Source organism: Sarcophilus harrisii, chromosome 1 (genome assembly GCF_902635505.1).
Source record: "Sarcophilus harrisii chromosome 1, mSarHar1.11, whole genome shotgun sequence".
Lineage (NCBI taxonomy): Eukaryota > Metazoa > Chordata > Mammalia > Dasyuromorphia > Dasyuridae > Sarcophilus > Sarcophilus harrisii.
The window spans coordinates 143215431-143238429 of record NC_045426.1 but is presented as its reverse complement, the minus strand read 5'-3'; the positions used below and the strand labels follow the sequence as shown (position 1 = coordinate 143238429).

The 22999-nt window shown below is 33.8% G+C and overlaps 1 protein-coding gene across 1 annotated transcript in view; it reads left to right on the top strand.

The window, feature by feature from the left end:
* ARL15 (ADP ribosylation factor like GTPase 15) overlaps positions 1-22999 on the top strand; it is a 496737-nt gene that overhangs the window by 37028 nt on the left and 436710 nt on the right. The window contains 1 exon segment of the mRNA XM_023495746.2: positions 11798-11854. Coding sequence (XP_023351514.1) covers positions 11798-11854 — 57 coding nt within the window.

Below are 22999 nucleotides of genomic sequence, written 5' to 3'. Positions count from 1 at the left end.
CCTTTCTTCTTGAAGACAACCAATGGCATCATGAGGGTGACATCTTCACTTGTGAGGGGATTGAATTGAAGTGAGGCAGAAAGGTACAAGGTCATCAGCTTCACTCCGAGTAGGTAGGGAGTATGGTATAATAGAAAGAACCCTAGGATTAGGACTTGGGATTTGAGTTATTTGTAGTTCATGTGAACATGGTTAAATTACTCAACCTTTCTGAAGCTCAGTTGTTTCACCTCTAAAATGGACTACATTTCTGTGCCTAGTACTCTGGCATTGAATGATTTATTTAGATAGGAGAGACTAAGCACCTATTATGTACTAGGTACTATGCTAAGCATGTAATTATTATCATTTTGTTAACTTAAAAACCGATCTAAAACATAAAATTAGATAATATATCCTACACATTTAGGACTTATGAAATCATCATAATAATATTGGTATATTGGGTTAGCTTCTTTTTGGTGCAGTTTCTCAAAGCATATTACCTTTGATGCTTCTTATTCATAATGCTTTTTTAATTGCTTACTTTTTTTCTTTTATTAAGATGTTCTTTGCACAATCTCCCCACCATCTCTTTATTTAAAAAAACCCACAACCAATAACAACTGTAAAAAGCAAACAAAAAAACCCAACCAAAACCAAAAATAAAAGTCTTTATATGTTCATAGTCCAGCAAAACCGTTTACTAGATTTACCATGTTTAAGTTCCTGGTAGAAGGTGAGTGGTAGGTTTCATCTTTATTCATTTGAACTTATAGTTTATCATTGCTTTGATCACAATAAAGTTTTTCAATATTGTTTTTCTCTATAATTATTGTATAGATTATTCTGTTTCTATTCACTTTACTCTGCTTCATTTCATAAAGGTCTTTCCAGTTTTCTCTGAAATTGTTCACTTCATAATTTCTTAGGATAAAATATGTGGTGCAATAATGTTGTTCCCTTACCCTGTATGTAACAAAATGTTTGTGGCAGCTCTGTTTGTAGTGGCTAGAAACTGGAAAATGAATGGATGCCTATCAATTGGAGAACGGTTGGGTAAATTGTGGTATATGAATGTTATGGAATATTATTGTTCTGTAAGAAATGATCAGCAGGATGAATACAGAGAGGCCTGGAGAGACTTAAATGAACTGATGCTGAGTGAAATGAGCAGAATCAGATCATTATATACTTCAACAACGATACCGTATGAGGATGTATTCTGATCGGATTTCTTCAACAAAGAGAAGATCTAACTAAGTTTCAATTGATCAATGACGGACAGAAGCAGCTACACCCAAAGAAAGAACACTGGGAAATGAATGTAAACTGTTGGCATTTTTGTTTTTCTTCCCAGGTTATTTTTACCTTCTGAATCCAATTCTTCCTGTGCAACAAGAGAACTGTTTGGTTCTGTACACATACATTGTATTTAGGATATACTGTGACATATTTAACATGTATAGGACTGCTTGCCATCTAGGGGAGGAGGTGGAGGAAGGGAGGGGAAAAGTCGAAACAAAAGTGAGTGCAAGGGATAATGTTGTAAAAAATTATCCAGGCATGGGTTCTGTCAATAAAAAGTTATAATTATTTTTTAAAAAATGTTCCCTTACATTCATCAAACACACTTTTTATTCATTATTTAACAGGAGAATTTCCTTAAATTTCCAATGTTTGATTACTACAAAAAGAGCTGTTAAAAATATTTTTGTACGTATAGTTCCTTTTCCTCTTTGATTTCTTTTGGTTTATAGATTTAATAAGTGGTACAGTTGACTGAAAGTATTCACAGTTTTATAACTTTAGGGTAGAGTTCCAAATTGCTTTCCAAAATGCCTAACAATTCCCTGAAATTGAGGTGTCAAATATGGGGCCCACAGTACTCCTTTGTGTAGTCTGAATCATATTAAAACAAGCATTTTAGTATTCAAAAAATATTTGATATAAACATTTGGCATTAAAATATTTAACAAAATAAAAAGATAATTCAATATAATATCAATGTGCAATTTTCTAGGTCTGTATGAGGCCGACAGGGATCCTGATGTATGGTTTTAGTAGTCCCCAGTTCTATTTGAATTAGATACCACTTTATAAAGGTACAAACCCTTTGACATTTGTAATTTTCTTCTTTTGTTATCTTTGCCATTCTGATGGGTGTGAGGTAGAATCTGTAGAATTCTTGGACATGTCAATTTGTGCTCACAATTTAGTCATCTGAAAACTCGCTCCAGCTCTGCAGATAGTATCAAAAAATCTTTTGACTCAAAAGTCTTATGCTCTTCTTCTTACCAGTATTATGGCAGAGATGAATTTTAAGAGGTCAATAACAATACTATATAGAAAGAATACTTTGTGAATGGAATCATGATTCCAATTATGATTTGGTGAATAAAGTAATGAAATCAGACTCTAAGACTAGATGTTTGGCCTTGGAAAAAGTAATGAATCTTTTAAACTTATCATTTTTTTTATCTGTAAAAAGTTGGATTTGATTTATAAAATCATTTCTTCAAAATGTATATTTCTACAATATTATAACATGAGCTTTGTAAATTTATAAATTATTTTAATTTACATTTTCTGTTTTAAGTTATAGAAAGGAATTCCTACTTCATACTTAAAAAACAAATTTGTGTATTCTAGTATTTTTTTTACATAATAAAAGGCTTAGAATTTAGCATGTTTTCCCATTCCTGCATGCATGGTATCCTCTATTCAACTTTAGTAGATAGATTACTGGTAGGAGCCTGTTATACCATTTCATAGATATAGTAAGACTGAAATCCCTTTTAAGGGAGAACCTTGTATAGTTGTTCTTTATGATAAATTAGAATACCATAGGTTAGAAACCTATTTCCAGATGATTGTTTATATGAATAGCAGGTGTGCAGTACCCCATTCAGAATGAATTCTTATTGACTTCAAAGAAAATAAAGACATTTATCAAATGAATGAAATATTTTTTTTATCTTGCTGCATATGTGTATGTCTATATATATATATATATATATATATATATATATTTCTATTGTAGATAAATTATTTTCATTCCCTTGATATCACCATTGAGTTAAAGTTTTGTTTATAAATCAGTTTTCATATAATTGATAAAGTCTCAAAGGCAATTGGAAGGGACGAGACTAAAAGCCAGTTGGAAGAACCAACTGGTCTTGAGAAGGAGGGAAAATATTTGCTTCCTAGGCAGAGTAAAGAATCAGAGAAATTTAGAGGTAGGGAATATGGATACTGAGAAAGCTTTGAAAGATGATTCCTATCTCAATAAAATAGGAGGTAGTGGATAGAGGCTTGAGAAAAGTGGGAAAAAATTAAACAGCTACTCTGTGGAAGTCAGCAAAGAATTGGTAAAAGTCCAGTTGAAGTTTGTTAGTATGGACGGGTAGTTAGAAACAGTTTTGGTGACTTCTTCCCTTCCTCCTCCTCCTCCCCCCGCCCCCACCAGATGGGCATTCTGAGAGCCAGAGCAGGGCAGTAAAGGCAGAAGAGTCAAGAGATTCTAAAGTAATAGTGAAAGCACTTTGAAAATTCAATATTCTTGGCTGGGTATTGAAGTTGTTGAAGCCAGGAGGGAGAATCCTGAGAAAGAAAGGGATCAGAATAAAGGTGAAGAGCAGCTTCAGTAATAGGAGTGAAAGAGTGAGAGAAGTAGAGAGAACTGAAGAGTTTAAGGAGGAGCATTTTAGGTTAATGATGATGCCACATCTATGGGTGGCTGGGAGGTATAGTGGAGGTTAAAATCATGGAATGGAAGTGGTCATGGAAGTATGAACCCTAGTGTTCACAGAAGGAACATTAATATAGATGTTGAAGCAATAGATGAGAATATAGCAAGAAAGATAAGAATACAGCAAGAAAGGAGGTGAATGGGAAAATTTTGAGCCAGATGCCCAAGTCATTCAGAAAATTTGGGTTGTGATATAGAGGTCATTTAATTTAATTGATGATAATAATATCAAGAATGAGGATTGAATGGGATAGGAAGATAATCCAGACATAGTTTTAATAGGCTATTAATAGGTGTACCTGGAGAGTTTGTTGAGTTTTGGCAGAAGAACATGATCTGGAAATGACAAGAAAGAAGGATAAAACAATTGATGCCTTCTTGCTTTGTTAGTCAAGGGAGTGAAAGAAGGCGAGCCTTCAAGAGAATAGTGACATCAAGGGCAAAATAAGGCTTCATCAGGTTATAGAATTTAGAGTTAAGAGGTGAGGAAATGGAATGTTTTTGACTTAGAAGATGTGCAAAAAGAAGAAGCTGATGCTTTGTTAAAATTTCTTAACAGATATGAAAGAAATATAGGAGACATATTTCAGGACGTTAGATAAAGTATGCATTAGAGGATGAATTGAGTAACTTACCTTAATGTGGTAAATTGGGATAATAGGAGTATAATAAGATATTAAATGCTGTCAATTAAAATGATTACAAGTGAACAAATACACATGAAATATGTATTTGATAATCCTGGAGTGTGGTGGCAAGCATGACAGGGCAGAGATTGGGTTAAAGTTTGGGGAGAGGATTTGTCCTGTTTTTGTGAAGGAGAGGGATGCAAAAAGATAGAATCTTTGGAGAAACCTGGAGATTTTGGAAAAAATTTAAGTTGTATTCTGGCATTTTCTGAAGATGAGGGTTGAGGAGGGGGAAACTTAATGCTCTTTTAACTCTTCCCTACCCATCACATCATCTTGAAAAACAGCTAATTTGTCTTCTGCTGAGGAAAACTTAGTTTGATTTCAAGATGCTACTCCTCCAATTTCTTCTCACTTGACATACTGATGATTGAAATTTCATTTAACTATATATGAAGACTTTTATTCCCCCCAAAAAGAATAAAGATTAAATACAAGTGTAGGTTTAGTTTTAGCTAAAGTCGACAGCAAACAAACGACACTACAGGATTTACTATTTTGTTAATAGAAAGGTAAAGAACAGAATTAGGAAACATTGTTTGAAGCCTGAAGGTGTCACAGGAAGTGAAGATTAGATAATTTGATGAAAAACTTGTTCATATATGATATATAATCATAGAAAAGGGAGATTTGTATTTACATATTGAATATACATATGTTTATGTATACAAACATACATGCATAAGCTTTGTTTTTGTTCAATCATTCAGTCATGTCTGACTTCAAGACCCCATAGACATGCTTCTATTCTCTACTATCTATAGAAGTCTGTCTAAGTGCATAGTTGTTTTTTCCATTATGTTTTTTATCCAGCTAATCTTTTGCCATCCCCCCCCTTTTTTTTGCCTTAAGTCTTTTCCCATATCAGGGTCTTTTCCAATGAGTCTTATCTTCTCATTATGTAGCCAAAGTAAGCTTCAGCTTTGGTATGTGACTTTACAGTGAGTACTAACTGATTTGATCTTCTTGCTGTTCAAGAGACTCTCAAAAGTCTTGTAGTGTCTCAGTGTTGATTCTGAAACTCAGCTTTCTTTATTGTCCAACTTTCACAGTCATATATTGCTATTTGAAAAACCATAGCTTTGATTATATGGATCTTCGTCAACAAGATGACATTTTTGCTTTTTGCTATGTTGTGTAGATTTGCTAAAGCTTTCTTTCCAAAGGAAAAGCATCTTTTAATTTTATGGCTTCAGTTGCCCTCTACAGTCACCTTTGAGTCCAAGAATCTAAAATCTGACACTACTTCCATTTTCTTTTCTTTCTATTTTCCAGAAAGTGATGGAACCAGTTGCCATAATTTTTTTTTTAAATATTAAGCTTCAAGTCAACTTTTACACTCTTCTTTTTCACCCTCAAAAGACTTCTTAATTCTTCCCTTTCTTCCTTCCATCAGAATATTATTGTTGACCTTAATTCCAACTTTTGATTTGTCCATCCTACCATTTTGCATGATGTTCTCTGCATGTAAGTTAAATAAAGTGATAATACATAGTCTTGTATTCCTTTTCAAGTCCTAAACCAATCAGTTGATCCATATTTGATTCTAACTATTGCTTCTTGGCCCCTCACGAGACAAGTAAGATGATTTTTCCATTTTGTACTTGAAGGCCAAACTTTCCTGTTAATCCAATAATCTTTTGATTTCCTGCTTTAGCATTCCAATCTCCTATGAAGAATGTGACATTTTTTGGAAGGGAAGAGGTCTGTTATTTCTAGGTTTTCATAGAACCTGATCAACTTAAGTCTCTTTGTTATCAGTGGTTGGAGCAGAGGTTTATGTTACAATGGTTTGCTGTCACTTTTGAGATTATACCATACTCTGCTTTTTTCACCCTATTATTAACTGAGGGCTTCTTTTATTCTAAGGGATTCTTGCCCACGGTGATATATATATAGTGATCACCGGAATTAAATTCACTCATTCCCATCCATTTAAATTCACTGACACCGAAGATGTGGTTGTTTAATCTTTCCATCTCCTGTTTGATCACATCTAAGCTGCCTTGATTCATAGATCTTACATTCTGGGTTTTTATGCAATATTGATCTTTACAGAATCAGACTTTCTTTTTGCCACCAGACACATCAGCAATTGAGCCTCCACATCTGCTTCATTAGTCCTGGAGGTGCTTGTAGTTATTCTCTGCTCTTCTCCAGTGGTGTATTGAACACCTTTCCATCTGAGCGGCTCATCTACTAACATCATCTCTTTTTATCATTTTAGTACTGTCCATGGTGGTTTTTGTTTTTTTTTTTGGGGGGGGGGGCAGAGATATTGATATGGTTTGCCATTTCCTTCTCCAGTGGATTTCTTAGTCAGAATTCTTTATATGGCTAATCTCATAATTACATTGAGTCCAACTGCCATGACAAGGATACATAAGCTTAACAGGTACCAAATTGGGAAAAAACAAAACAAAATACTTTTTTCCCCTTGAGCTTTAGAGCAAGAGTGTGAGATTTTATGTGTAAAAGAAACTACCACATGATAAGCTAGAATGCACAAAAGTTAAAACTCTTCAAGTGGTGGGGCAGAAAAATTAAAGTAAATCAGTGTATTTTAAAGAAAAATATATGTTTGTATTATATTGTAAGTCATATACACTTACATATGTATGTATATACATGTATCTATATCTACATATTGAAACATTAGTTACATGTGTTTGTATTATTTTTATCACCTACTGAATACTATACATCTGATTTGTTTTTTAAAGGGAAAATTTTCCCTAATTCATCTTTTGTACTGCTTTCATCTTTTTTGTTATTTAAAAAAAAGTTTTTATACAACTCTCTTGTTGAAGTAGAAGGTCATTGTTGAAAGTGTTGTTCCTGTGGTTGTGAATTCAAACTCAGAAAACCTCTTAATTGCATGATCTTGGGCAAAGCAAAGCAAAGAAATTAACTTTGTTAATTGTTTTTGCCTTTGTAAGATGGGGATAGTAGTATTTCTACAACCTACCATAGAAGATTATCCTAAGGAAAATGTTTTGCATCCTTTAACCACTGTATAAATGCAAAACCTTTATACCGTAATTTCATTGGTGAAAGTCTTGCCCAGGTTTATATATAGCTAGAATGTATCAGAGTAGTACTTGAATCCAGGACTTTTATTCTGAAGTGAGCCATCCAATCAACATAGTTCTCTGTTGGTTTTATTGTTAATAATAATCAGCTATGATGATAAATATATTTTAAGAAAAATTAAGTTTACTTTTGGATAGATAGCTACCTGGAACCTTTGTACTGTACCTCCCCCAAATGATTATGTATATGATAAATATGTTTTTCAATAATTATTTTGAGTTTAATGCATGAGCTTTCAGTATTCTTTATACAGTTTTGTAAAATTGACTCATTAGTAAATGTTATATGTTTTAAAAATAAACATTTGGAATGATGATGGAAGTAAGGCAAAAAGCAAATTCTGTTTTTAGAGAGACTTAATTTTGTCAGTTTTGCTTTGGATACAGAATGTTTCCATCATCCTTTGATTTTCATGCCTTTTCCTATTTACGAAGTTAAAAAATATTTGATGAGCTGCAAAAAAGATGCACTTTAAATATTAACTTAAAAAAAACCCCAACTTTTATAATGTTTTCCGCAAAGGCAAAAATAAGCTTTTTAGTTTAAGTAAGTTGTTAAATAATTCACTGTTAATGTTTGCAGTGACATCTAGAACAAGACTAGCTGTAATACAGATAGCACTACAATCAGTTTATTTCAAGGCTGTCTTAGTAACTCAAATGTGATCGCAATATGTTTTCTTCATTCTGTCATATTCAAAGAGGAAAGAGAATCCCAGCAATCAGGTAGCTGATAAGGACATAGATCTTTCCCCCAATCCTGTACCTATTACTTTCAATGTCCCTTTGCTATGGGGTAAACAAAAAAAATTTTTTTTAGTTAGCTTTGTGGGGAAATGGGATGGTTCCATCTCTCAGATCTCCAACTAGACTGGCTTTGTTTGAAAGGGGATGAAACCTTCTTCTGAGGGATTTCTCTCTTTTATTCTCTCCTGTGTTGCCTTATTCACACTTTGCTTTCTCTTAGATTTTCAAAAAACATTTAAAAAACCTGAAAAATTCTAAATTTTATATTTTTACAGTTTTTTTAAATTAAAATTTAATATATTAGTTCCATCGCTGTCCTACTTTCCTATGTCCTCTTCTGAATTTCTCTGTATTTTCTGTGTTTTTTAATGGATTTTTAAAAAAAATCTTCCTCCACCTATAGGGGGAAAAAGTCATCCCTTGTAGCAAGCAAGCCTAATCAAGCAAAAGAAATTCATGCATTGGTTATGTCTGAAAATGTATATTTTACTCTGCATATCTTGTCCATCCTCCTCTGCCATGAGTGGGGAAAAGGATGATTTATTATCCGACTTTGTAATCCTCAGTGGTCTTTGCATTGATCATAGTTCTGAAGTCTTTCACAGTTGGTTTTCTTTATAATGTTGTAATCATTGTAAATACCCCTCCTGGTTCTATTGAACTTCAGTTTGCATCGGCTCACATAAATTCTCCCAGGTTTCTCTGAATTTAATTCCTTTTATCATTTTTTACAAAACATTGGAACTTTTTATTATGCATACAACATATTTTTTAGCCATTTCCCAATTGATAGGCAAAAAATTGATAGGCAAAAAAAAAATTGTTGCAGGATTTTTATATTTTTCTTTCTACTTTCTTCCCCATAGTAGTTATACAAGGGAAGAGAATGAATTGACAATTTTCTCTTTTGTGTATTGTGAGGATGAAGGATTGCAAAGAGAGGGTTATATTTGAAACTGTATGTTGTTTCTCTTGGCAAAGAAATGTTTTTATCACTTCTGGTTGACTAAGATTTGATACGTTTTTGGATTAAGTTGTTACAGACTTTTTGCTAATAATACTTGTTTTCAACTTTGTTGTTTCTGAAGGTTTTTCTTTTTCTTTTTTTGCTTTCATGCTTACCTTCAAACTTCCCTAGAGAAAACAGCTGTAAACTGTAAGTAAATCAAACCAATTCAAATGCAGTGTATTCTACACCACCCTCTCCTCCTTCCCATTCCCCACCCTGATACAAATTTTTTTTAGCCAGGAGAGCAATTTAGATCAGTAACTAGTTTTTGCTAAATCCTTCCTCCTCTTCTCTCTCTCCCCCACCCCCCACCCCAGTCTTTGAGGAGGAATAGATCTTAGCTAAGGCTAGGCTAATAGAAGACAGCTATTTGGAAGAAGCATCTTGACTTCTTTTTCTGGAAGAAGCATCTTGACTTCTTCTTTTTCACATTTACTGGTCATAGATCACACATTTTCCATATGTGCAGATTAGGCCAAGATAGCCATGCCTTATACTTACCAAGAAAGGAAAGGCCCTTAACAAAGTAATAAAAATAATTTGTTGATCATCTTAGTACTTTGTATTATGCAGAGTGATGCATGGGGTGGAATTAGAAATAAGACAAATACATGGAAACAGGTCAGATGCTCAGAGTAATAAACTGCTAGTTTCTCTTTAAATACAATTAATTATGTCTTTCTTAAATGCGAGAATCACAATGCCATTTTTCTCAGTTACTTATTGGGTAGAAAAATCTTTTGGCATTGATCATTGAGTCCAATGCAGGAAATATATTTATAGGAAAGTTAACTTAGCACATGGGCCCTGAGGGAAAATGAGTGTGATCAGAAGAAAAAAATAGTGATGATAATGAACTTATATAACAATTAGAGTATTTTCAAGAAATTAAAGCAATTGTGTTATAAAGAGTAACTATTTTGATAGTCCCCAAATTTTGATGTTTTCCATTTTTGGAGCCAGGAGGGGAAGGAAGTAGGAAACAAGATTTTTAATGAAGATTATCTTTTCTTTTTTTTCCCCTGACCCCTATTTAAAGAGGGCAGCTCCTTTAGCAGGCGGTACTATAAGCCTGAATGTTCCCTAATTATATTGTGCCACAGCCCTTTTTCTTATGATACAGAGGATATATATGAATTTCTAAAATACAGATATCTTACAATCAAGTATTGATTTGACCTTCTTGTCTTAAAATATTAGTTGTTTTGTTCATTTTAATTAAGAAAAGTCAGTTATGCTAAAGAAAATTCATTAATAATGTTGCAAAAATGGAAGTTTTTATAAAAAATAAATATTTACCTTAGTTAAATTGTTAAATAAAAACAAAAAATGGTTGGAAAATTTTGGCAACCTCAAGTTTTGGCTTAAATTATTTAGATCAACAAATATCTTCTACTCCAGTTTTCATTGAATTTTCATGTGTATGTGTGGAGGGGAGGCAATATATATATATATTTAATGTCTACCCCATTCCTTTTTCACTATTCTCACAGTATTGTCACTGACATTGTTTTGAAGGATAAGATCTGATTCTGTTGAATAGTCCTTTGATCTAATTGCTTGTGCTACAAAAAGGAAACCTTTGAAAGATTTTCATCTTTTGGTGGGAAATCCCAGGTGGGATTCCGTGTTATTGCTATACTTGGCACAGTAGATAATACCATAATTGATCCACCTTGTGCTTCTTGGGATTATGGCATTAAAATTCTATTATAGAAGCATTTAGTTGATAGTATGATGAAATAATTACTGATATACTAGTAGGTAATAATTTCATGTGGACATTTTGTGTCAAAGAAGATAGCAAGCAGCATAGTGATTTTTATGAAAAATGATGTACTCACTCAACAGTACCTGACATGTAGTAAGTGCTTGTTGATATGAAAATGGGAGTAAGCTCAGCTATATTATCAAAACTATCTCTTCTGTCCCTAGCTACTTGCTTCGGTTTTCTTTAGTTGCCAGAGAATAATGGTAATTGGCCTTTTCAAGAGGTTTACCCTACATATACAAAGTTTTTATATCTTAAAAATTTTTTTATTAGTAAAAGTATAATAATGCACTTAAAGGCCTATATTGTAAAATATATTTATGAAATAGTTCTTCAATTCTGTTGTAGAAAAGGCTTAAATGTTTAGACTAAATCCTGCAAAAAAGTACCCAGAGTGTTGTCTATGTTTTATTTTCTTCCTAAATTGGAGCTGTTACAGTAACATTCTGGGAAAATTATATTTAAAGTAATTCATTATCAAAAGATAATTAGCCTTGTAAAACGACTTTTGAAAATGATTCTCCAATTGGTATCATACATTGTTCCCTGAATTTTAGTATTTTCTGAGACGAGACAAGAAGCCAAAAGATATCTGTATCTATAATTGATAATTTGTTCATCTGTAATCACTTGATAGAGCTCTTATTTCTAGCATTGCAGTTTCTCCAAAGTGGGAGGTGAGGGGAAGGGGAAGGGGAAAAAGTAAATTCCATAATATGTACACTTACTGGCAATCTCATTCTTATTTTAATCTTTTAGAGAATGTCTGAGTGTATCCAGATCTCATTTGCGGTTTGTAGAATTGGCATTTACACGGTAAGCAATGTATGTTTTTGCTGTACCAAATGTCATACCAAATAGGTGAATAAGTTGTTTTGGTTGCTTATTTAGGGGAGGAGTTAAAGGACCTTGACCTTTTGACTCACTACTTTCCACTAATATCCATGCTGTGGTTCAGGCATGCAAAGTTGTAAACTAATTTTCCTTTTCTTTTTCTTATACCTTCTTTCCTTTTGAAAGGCCTGAGAAAGAGGTGCATGAGAATGTGCCATAGCAGGTAAGAGGCCTGTGGATTTTTGAAGATCCTAATTGTCTTTAAGACACTTATGATAGAATCTTGTGTTGTTCAACTATACTACTCAGAAGAGTATGTGTTCCTGAAAATCTTTTGAAAAGTGTAGTGCCAGAGTTCTCCATAATGTTAAAAGGATACAATCTTTCATGCCCAATTTGAATCTGGAGAATTGGGGGAGAGGCGAGGATTTTTTTTCCTTCCTTTTTCCTTTCTGTAAGGAAAATAACTTGTGTTATTTGGGCTAGATGTTATTATTTTGAGAACCCAGAACCCAGAGTGACTAAATATTTAATGACAGTAGTGAATATATTATTAGAAGTTTAAAATTTTAGAGTCAGAGATATGAAAGTGTTTTCATAAACACTAAGGCCTCAAAACAAAAGGCATCTATGATATTTGTTCCCAGCTTGATAAATGGGTGACCTGGAGAACTGTATTGTTAGTTTTATAAGATTAGAGGGTGGGTCTATACAATAAAATAGTTACAAGCAGAAATCTATTACTAAGTGGCCTGTTGTATTTAGGGGGGGAAACCTCCTTTAAAGGAAAAAATATCCTACTGAATGGGCAGGACCTACCAAAAAAAAGTAAATGTCCATATAATTGACCATAATTGAAAGTTAAAAATTCTATAGAGAGAAACAAAAAGAGGTAGAAAAGACCACTGACCAATAGATTGTGGTAGAATCTAATATATTTGACTATTCCCTTTCCTCCACAACAATTCAAGATAGCTTAGTCAACTTTCATTTCTATAACATTAATAGTACATCAAATAGCACTTATTAAATAGTTAAAAAAAACAGTTTGAAAGTTTTGATTCTTTCCTCTTATTTTATATAAATTGAATGGTATACATATTGGGCAGATTGTCACAGGCAACTATGTTGCCATGGAGAAATAAGTGGGATAATATATGAATGCTTACTGGCATGGTAGTCATATAAAAATGGCAAAAATTTAATGAAAATCAAAGTATATACAGTGCATTCTTATCCTATCTCCTTTTTAAGGTTATATAGAAAATTAACAAAATAAGCCAGTACTTCTCCTGCAAGTAATGTAATCTGCTTTTCCTAGAACTTCAGTTAAGTAAGAATGGGAGGGTAATTCCCAGTTTTCAGACAGAGAGTTTAAGATAGAGATAATATAACTGATTAATATTTAGTCAATGATATAAATTAAAGTAGAACCCAATAGACCTAGTCTCCCACCTGTGTGGGAAAAGGTGAAGAACTTACAGCACATATTGATCAGAGACTGTTAACTAAAGTAGATCAAGCCTATAGGCTTCAGTTTCAGCTTCTCCAGAGTCATGTGATTTTAAATAAGGCCTGGACTACATTTCATTGTCCAGTGTGGCTGAAGAAACTGCTTATCACTTTGTCTACTACATTCCACTGACCAACCAGGGGAACTGGCCTTACATGACCAATCACAACATATAGAGGGCGGGATTTTGGAAGTTCTTTGTCTGAAATGTATAAAAGCTGTAAGCATTTTCAAGGCTCTGTCCCATCTTGCTGTGAAATTTGGCTCTCAGACCAGGATGGGGTACGCTTCTCGAGATTCTAATAAATAATTCTGCTTTCTATGAGTGATCTCAGTAGTAGTCAAATTGGGTAGATATTTTTGTCCCAAACACACCAAAGCTTAGAATTTAAATGGAAGTATATTTAAGAAAAAAAAAAAAAATCCATACACAGACTTTGGAGCTGAGCATCTGTTTTGAGAAGATAACTTTCTTTTATATTATTTAAAAATAATCTTTCAATTGCAGGGAATGTTACACAGGAGATAATGCATATTCTCTAGAACCTAGTGTCTTGATGTAAGTACAAAGAAGTAATTTATTTTTTAAAAACAAAATTGGTTTTGTTAAGTGGGCCCACACTATTTTTGGTATTAAAAAAAAAACCTCAATGGTTGCCAGTAAGGAGAGAGAAGGGGAAGTAGGTTAGTGCAGAAATTGTCATTACAATTGTGGTTGGATGTGGTACTGGACATGAACCTAGGCTGGTTTTTTATTTTTTTTATTTTTTTTTATTTTTTATTCTTTTCTATTTTTCTTATTACCCTTTTCTTTATTTAGGCTGCTTTTTTGTAACCTTAAAATTAACATTCTGGAATCAGGGTTTGACTAACCACAGGGCAAAGAGGGACATTCCTGAAGGCCATTTGTATAGGAAAATGGCTTGTCTTATCTCTGTATAAACAGCAAACATTTTGATGAGAACAGGTTTTAAATATTCCTCAAGGAATCTTCCAGGAACCTCTGTCACTGAGGACAGTTGGCTTTTTTGCCAAAATAAGAAGTGTCTTGGAATTATTTTTTACTGAAGATATTGATAATGACTCTTGTCTTCTTTTGCTCTTGTTTGAAATAATGAAAACAGGTAAAAGAAGTGGTCAGTGTATTTTGTTCTTCTGGCAATCCGCCTATGACAGTATGCTTTGGAAGCCTAGGTATATTGATAAGGAAGGAAGAAATGGACCTTTAGTTTCAGTTCTTGGAGCTAACACTCAACCAGCATATGACTGAGACATATACCAAGTAGCACTAGCTGTCTTTTGGTCATTAAGGCTACATTTAAAGGAGCTTAAAATTGTCTCAATATTATGAGAATAATGTAAAATAATATGAGATATTAAGTCTTGAAAGAGGCATGTCATCCATAGAACTCAGGGTTTGTAGTTAAGAGACCTGAGTTTAGTCAAGAGACTTCATTCACTTAGGGTCCTGAAGTGAAAATGACCTCCAAAGTCATCTAGTGCTCCCTCTCATTTTGTAAATAGAAAAATTGAAGCTCAGAGAAATAAACTAATTTGTCCCAAGTGTTAGAAATAATTTCAAAGGGTCCTCTGCCTTAGCTTCTGGTGGTGGTTGAACTGGGTGACTAGACAACTCTGATAGCCCCAGTTTCTTCATTTTGTAAAATGGTAATAATAATAGCGATGATGCTTTTTCCCACAGGATAACTGAAAGTTGTTATACAAACTTTAATGCTGCAGATAAATATGAGATAATTATTATTTTGCCACCACCAGACTTTTTAAATTTTTTTTAATATCAGATGAGATTTCATTGGTATAGGAAACTTCTCCTTTCCTATGCTAGCCTAATCAGAGAAAAGCAAATTAAGACATTATCTTCCTTCAGAAGATCAATATTGTAAATGAGGTATCATGTGCCACATTAAAATAAAGAGCAGTGATAGTTTTCTGCCTAGTTGCTATGTAGTTTCCAGTTTTGTTTATGCCACCATTCTCAAAATTCACCTTAGTGATAGTTTTATCATGCACTTCTTAGCCATGTTGTTTACCATCCAAAGGCAAGACTTCTGTTTATAACTATTCTGCTATTATTAATACTTTTTACCTTTCAGCTCACAGGTGTGTTGGATTAAACAGGTGTTAAGATTGAACTTGAAACCTTAGCTGTCTTTTTTATATTTTGTTATATTTAATATAACACAATTGAATTAGGTATGAGATAATCGAAAATTAGCATCAAGATATCAGGGAGAAAATGAAGAGTTTATGTCTGGCTGATGTTGAATCAGGAATCATCTAACTTTATGAAGAAAGGCATAGTTTAAATCTTTATGGCACCAAGTTATCCGTCAGGCAAACTGGGACATCTGAACATTGGCTTAGTACCTACTGCTTGTGATTATAGGTCCAAGAATGATGGCAGTATGCATGCATTGTGGGAAAGACTTCATTGAACCAGAATTTGGGAGATACTGATCATCTAGTCCATCCCCCTCCCTGGAGGGGAATATGAGCAATCACTTTTTATCAGTAATGTGATTTTGGAAAATGGGCTGCTGCAGTAGTAAGCCAAGTAGGAAGTCGAACTACCCACAAGCAAGATAGTTAAAAGAATGGAAGGACAAATTAAACTGAATTTCAGGGAACCCAGCAGATTTTTGTTGATTTTGGGGGAATAGAAAGAATAAGTGATGTACAGGCCAAGATGTACAGAGATGGTGGGGAGTAAAATTGGCTTACAGATGGGAGCAGAGCTTTTGTAACTGGCAACAATCACTAGATAAACAATAGACCAAGTCTGCGTATGGTTTTAAAAACATATGTGACAATGAATAGTTAGTCGTTTATCAGACCAGCTTCTTGGATAATTCAGGCAGAAAGGAGCAAGGATGGGGCTAGAATTATATTTAATATGCATAAATATATTTCTGCATAATCTTCATAATGGGAGATGCAGTGTAGAAGAGTGGACAGAGAGCTGACTTTGGAACCAGGGAAACCTTGTTTGAAGTCTTGAGTCTGACACACACTGACCTCTGACACATTCTGGCTGTATGACTCTAGGAAAGTAATTTAACCCCCAAAATTTTCTAAGGCTATCTGTTCCAGGACAATTGTCATTCTGGTTTGATAGAAGAAATTTACTTGCTGACAGTTCCTCATGTCAGTGAAATCTCAAGTCCAATTTTAAAAGTTCAACAATAACAACAAAAATCCTTAACAAAAAAGCCTCTCAACACACCATCAAACAACCCCAAAACCTATCCATTTAAACTTGGAATGCAGAAAATTAGAGTGTATAAATGTGAAGATGCTATTCATAACACATATAAGGGAGCTTAATATATTAAGATAATTTTGGAAGCTCTTAGAAGGACCTTAGCCACCATCTAGCAGTGGATCATTTATATCTTAGGAAGGCAATTTGGGATGGTACATAGAGAACAGGTCCTGAAGTCAGAAAGACCTCAATTTGAATCCTTAAGACACTTAAATGTGTGATCCTGGGCAAATCACATTAACCTTTATGAACCTCAGTTTGCAAAATGGAAATAATCATAACAACTTATCTCATTGGGTTGTTGAGAGAATCACATGAGATAATATATATAAACTGCTTTGCAAATTTTAAGATGCTATGTATTTGCTAGCTCTTACTAACAGAAAAAAGTAATATGTTTAAAGCTTAAATGATCCAGTTTAGAACAACAAGAGTTTAGAGGTCTGGGACCTCTTCATAAAATCTGAAGTGTAGTTGCTATAAAAAAATAAAGTTAGATTGAAGGAACTATGAGGAACTTCTGTAACACCTTTTGAAACTGAAACTTGAACAGTGGCAAGATAAAATCTGTTTTGGGGAATAGTATCTTTTGGGGAAGATAGTATCTTTTTCTCTTAACTTCAAGATAATAAAGATATGACATAGATGGCAACTTAAAGAAAATCTTTGCTTTCCAGTGCTGGGCCATTCACAAGGAAACCTTGAAGCCCCACTACTCCATCTTTTTTCCTTATTTGGCTCAGGGCCAGTTTTCAATGATGGTAAGTAGAGGTCATGGTCACATCCTGTCCTCTATAGATAAAATGTTCTTCGCTGTCTTTTTCCTTCTATAGAAGCAATTTTTGGCGCATTTTTTTGTTTTTTGTTTTTTTCCTGAGTTAATTTGACCAATATCTAGAGATATGCTAGAGCCAGTTCAGATTCATTGTTAAATTTTTCATTGGAATATTTATATTTGGGAAATAACTGAATATTACAAATCAGTATTTGATTAGTTTTGTTTGTTGGATTATATATATTTAAGAAAGTGCTGGATAAAATATTAATATACTCACACTTCTTTCTTATACTTCTTCCTTTCCTATCCCTCTTCCCTCTCCTTTCTTCCCCACCAAAAAAAAAAAAAAAAAAAAAGCTGGCTAACCCTCACCAATATCCTTTACAAGATGATCTCAGAAAAACTTTTGAATAGGGTAGATTAGTAGTACCTACTAAAATAATACTGTAAGAAGAAAATGTCTTTCTACTCTCATAAGTTTTATAGAAGAAAGATCACTGGACCAGAAATCAAGAGGTCTTTGTATTTAATCTCAGCAAAATTCTATTCAGCAACTGGAATTTTCCATCTAGAAATATATATTTTTATGGGTTTCACATGAATCCAACTTTTTAGGAAATCTTTAATTTTCTCAGTACCATTAATACTTTTTGTAGTTGAAGAAATCCTATGAAAATGAAAGTTATAACATAGAAGACTGTTCAGAATATAATTTTTCTTTAGCTTTGGCTGTTTAATTTACTTCCTTTACTAACTTCAGCAGACTACTGGTTTCTGTTTTAAAACACTTTTGATGGACACTAGTCATGGCTTTGATTTGGGTCAGTACTTCATTTATATAGACAAAACTTTAAAAAAATAGTGAATTTGTACTGGACTTTTGTGTATCAAGGATAATAGATATACAGTTATTTTAGGAAAAAGTAGAATATACTGGGTAGAATTTAGGGATTGAATATAGTTATTAATGCCTGGGGGTAATTGGTGTAAGAAAGTTAGAATTAGAAAAGAACCCCTCCCCCCAAAAAAAAAAAATCAGTTAAAGTAAACCTAGGAAATGAATAGCTTGTATATGAGGATGACTGACGAGTTTAGGGTTCTTTTATCCCCACTTGTACCTGTTGTTACTTTTTTTGTTTTTGTATCTTTAAGTAAATTTGTGTTGAACCTACTTAAGAGTGTACAGTGTGTTGAGGAAAGACTAGCAGCTCTCATGTGACAGCTTGCCAACTGTTTTCAGAGCTGTCCATCTACCCTTGGTATCCTCCTTTACCCAACTACATATAAGGCAGTATGTGTAGCAGCCACACCTTGGTAAACTGTCCTGATAGGTGGAATAAATCAAGTCCAGGGTAACTGATTGTTACCTGGGGGGTGTCTGCCCCAAGGACTTGGAGACATTTTCCAGCAGAGTGGGCAGATGAGAACAGATCGTTCTGAATGCTACAAAAGTGATTGAAGCAGACTTTGTGTAGCACTTGAAGCTAGAGTTTGGTCAGATCTGGGAGATGTGAGGGTCATCCTGCATCCTGGGTTATTGCCAATCGTCTTAATTGGACTTTGGTTGGACTTTAGACTTTGATGACTTGAGAAGAGAGAGGGAGGCTGAAGACTTTGTGCTGCCTCACTTAAATCCGCTTCAGGGGCAAATCAAGGCATCACCCATGATGTCATTGGTCCTCTTTGAAAATGAACTACTTCAGGCAGTGATTTTTTTGATGGTAACAATTTGAGACATTTCTGACCGCACCAAAAAGCCTTAAAAACATTCAAATAGCATATTAGTTTAAGGTCACTTTAACCTATTTTTAAAGGATAGCTGTCTATACCTTGGGGATCTTTAATCTGATAAAATAAAGGCTGAGTAGTGCTATAATTTACAAGTTGGGATGTAATGACCCCTGACAATATTTAAATACTAGTAATGCTAGGAAGTAGATAATTTCAGGAAAAATAAGTTGAAGTGTGCCTTTTTCAGTGGCTAATACTCTTAAGTTCTATAAACTAAAAATATAAACAGCGTTCAAAGATAAACAAGGATTCAGATCCATGACAGGGAAGAGGGAACTCTTGGAAATATACTTTCCTATCAGAAAATGACAGTAGTTGACAGAAATAACACAACATTTCTTTCTTTTTATTTACAAAACATGCATGGGTAATTTTTCAACATTGACTCTTACAAAACTTTCTGTTCGAAATTTTTCCCTCAACCTCTCCCCTAGATGGCAGGTAGTTTAATACATGTTAAATATGTTAAAATACATGTTAAATCTAATATATGTATACATATTTATAGTTATCTTGCTGCAGAAGGAAAATTGGATCAAGAAGGAAAAAACCCAAGAAAGAAAACAAAATGCAAGCAAACTTCAACAGAAAGAGTGAGAATGCTAGGTTGTGGTCCACATTCAGTTCCCATAGTCGTCTCTCTGGGTGTATATGGCTCTCTTTGTCACTGAATAATTGGAACTGGTTTGAATCATCTCAGTGTTGAAAAGAGCCATGTCCATCAGAATTGATCATCCTATAATCTTGTTGTTGCCACATATAATAATCTCCTGGTTCTGCTCGTTTCACTTAGCATCAGTTCATGTAAGTCTCTCCAGATCTCTCTGAAATTATCCTGCTGATCATTTCGTACAGAACAATAATATTCTATAACATTCATGTGTTATTTATTCAGCCATTCTCCACTTGATGGGCATCCATTCAGTTTCCAATTTCTAGCCACTACAAAAAGGACACATGTAACACCACATTTCTTTTGTTGTTATGGGTGATTTTGTAATATGGATGAAAGTATGCTCTTTGTGAATTCTTTTTTGTTTTTTTTTGTTTTTCCATTTAAAATAATCAGGGTTAGTTTAGTTGCTCCTAAACCAGACAGATGGCACTTTCCTGCCTTAAGCTGTCCAAATTTGTTTCTTACTTTGAAGACAGGTTATAGTTATTTAGCATTTCATTCAAAATATAACCTTGTGAACACATAGGCACTGTTTGCCTGCACACAGGTCAGTTATTTCTATTTTTCATCTTATTTGTATTTCTTTCTTTTCACCATCAACAATGTAACTCTTTCATGAAGTTGTGTTTTTAATCCCTTTTTAGTTCCTTCTCATATGTTGTTCTAAATGGATTAATTTCTAGTCTTCTGACTCCTGACTTCTGTTTATCTTTTCAATAGAATATTGAGATTTCTTCATAGGAATGCTGTGTTTTTTTCATAATCATAACTAAGTTAAATAAGCTGAAAATGCTGCAGTTCCAAGATATTTCTCTCTATCCATAAGCATTTGTTAAGTACTTTTCCTGTGCCAGGCATTGAGCTAAGGAATAGGGAAGAATTGGAAGGAAGCTTCTATTTTACAGAAAAGTTGCTGAAGCTCATCACATTGGAGTTTAAGCTGAGGTCCTTTTACTTTCTACTGTATCTCTCACTGTCTTTATCCCTTTTCCTCTGTTTCTGTCTTTCTCTTGCTTCTCCCTGCCTTCCTCACAAATATCTTCCTCATGATTTTGTCAGGAGAAATTATTTAAATTTGGCCACATATAGATATCTTATTTCAGCTCATAAATTAATTACATTTTATGTTTCATGAAAACCCTAAACAATCCCAAACATAAGTATTTCTGAACATAATGAGACCACCCACACATATTTCTATTTTTAATCTTTGTGAATGTTTAAATTTTTAGTTCCTTTCTTCCAACTAGTTATAATGCCATTTATAAGTGGGTTATTTATTGCCACACCATGGGGAGATGGAACTTTGTTGAAATGAGTGGCCTATCTAAAAGTTGAGGTTAGTATGTAATGATATTTTATATTGTGAGGAAAAGGGTATTCTTTGTATCCATTTAATCCTGTGGAAGTGATGTACTTCTGAAAAAGTTGTCCATTTGATTCAACAAATAATTTAAAAAACATTTATTAAGTAAGCCAATGTGATACGCTATATACTGGAGATGCAGAGATATGTGATCCAGATACTGTTAATGAGCTTATATCTCATGGGGGAAAGGGATGGAGATATAAGTGCACAGATAACTGATATGAAAGCAAATTAGGATCAATGAAAAAGATCTATCTCCCAAGATAGAGATGGCTATGAAGGCAGGCAAGATCATTTTCCCTTGGGGGGGGAGGGAGGAGGCGAAGTTTAGGAAAGGCTTTATAGGAAGTTGTGGCCGTTGAGTTAGGCTTTGGAAGAGGGGAGGGAGGGATGTGTTTCAACAGGGGAAGAGTGTGAGAGGGAAGGACTGCATGAGAAATGGTGAGGACAGAGCCATGGAGTCCAGAGAAGGCCGGCAAGTCCAATTTAGCTGGAAGACAGGCTATGTGTAGCCAAGAAGGCTAATAAACACATAGTGCTTAGAGATTTCAGTAATGCTTTACATGCATTATGTAGTTTTCTTAATAAAAACCCATATAAAAGGTGCTATCAACAAAAATATTTATCAACAACAAATTATAAAGTTGGAAAAGTTAGGTGGCTTTTGGGGAGAAAAATAAGGAACTTGGCTTTTAAAATTCTGAGTTAATTAAATTCTATTGAGTTAATTAAAATTCTATTTTAAAATTCTGAAATGTTGGCTGGGCATGAGAAAAGGGATTGGTGTTTTGGAGAATTCTGTATATCAGAACTAGTCTTTTTATATTAACATTGCCTTTGTGAGCTCATTCTATTGTTATAACAGTTTATGAGAATGAGTCTTAAATCTGTATCTTTTACTTGACTTTTTTATTTACTATCATAAAATTTCAGAGCAAAGAGGGACCTTAGAGATCTTCTAGTTTGTATTTCAAGCCCATGTTTCCAATTGTCTGTGGGATATTGACCCTTCTGTCTTGTCATTAATTCAAACACAAGCCAAAACTGAACAAATTATTTTCCCTACCCCTTCCCAAACTGACTCTTTTTCAGTTCCTATTTCTTTCAGAAGCACTACCATCCTCCTAGTTTCCTATGCTGCAAACAGTGATGTAATATAATCATTTTTTAACAAAGAGAATGAAACATATTTAATGATGATATGCAACCATATGGAGTTTTGGCTAATTTCAATCCTAATTACAAACATAGGATTATTGATTTGGAATTCCTCATTTTATTTTGTTAACATTTTTATGATATTTATTTTTTATTCTGATTCTAAATAACTCCAAAAAGCATTTCTATATTCACAGCTGAACATAAAAGGATTTGTGTGTGTATACATGCACACATATGTGCACACACATATATATGAAATTGCACACATTATTTTCAAAGCTGACCTACTCCCTCTGTGCTTTCTTCAGTTCTCTTTGGTGCTTTATAAAAATATTTATTGGATTGGGGAACAGAGATATCTTTTGCTAACCATCCTCTCCTCCAACTCTCTTCTCCCCAGTCAAAACTGAAAGAAAGAAGAAAAAATATCCTTTGTAACAAATAAGCATAGAAAAGCAAAAAGAGTGACTACATTCAAAAGTACATCTCTCAGTGTACTTTGAATCCATTATATCTGGATCCTCTGAGACAAAGTTGGTCATATTCATTGATCACA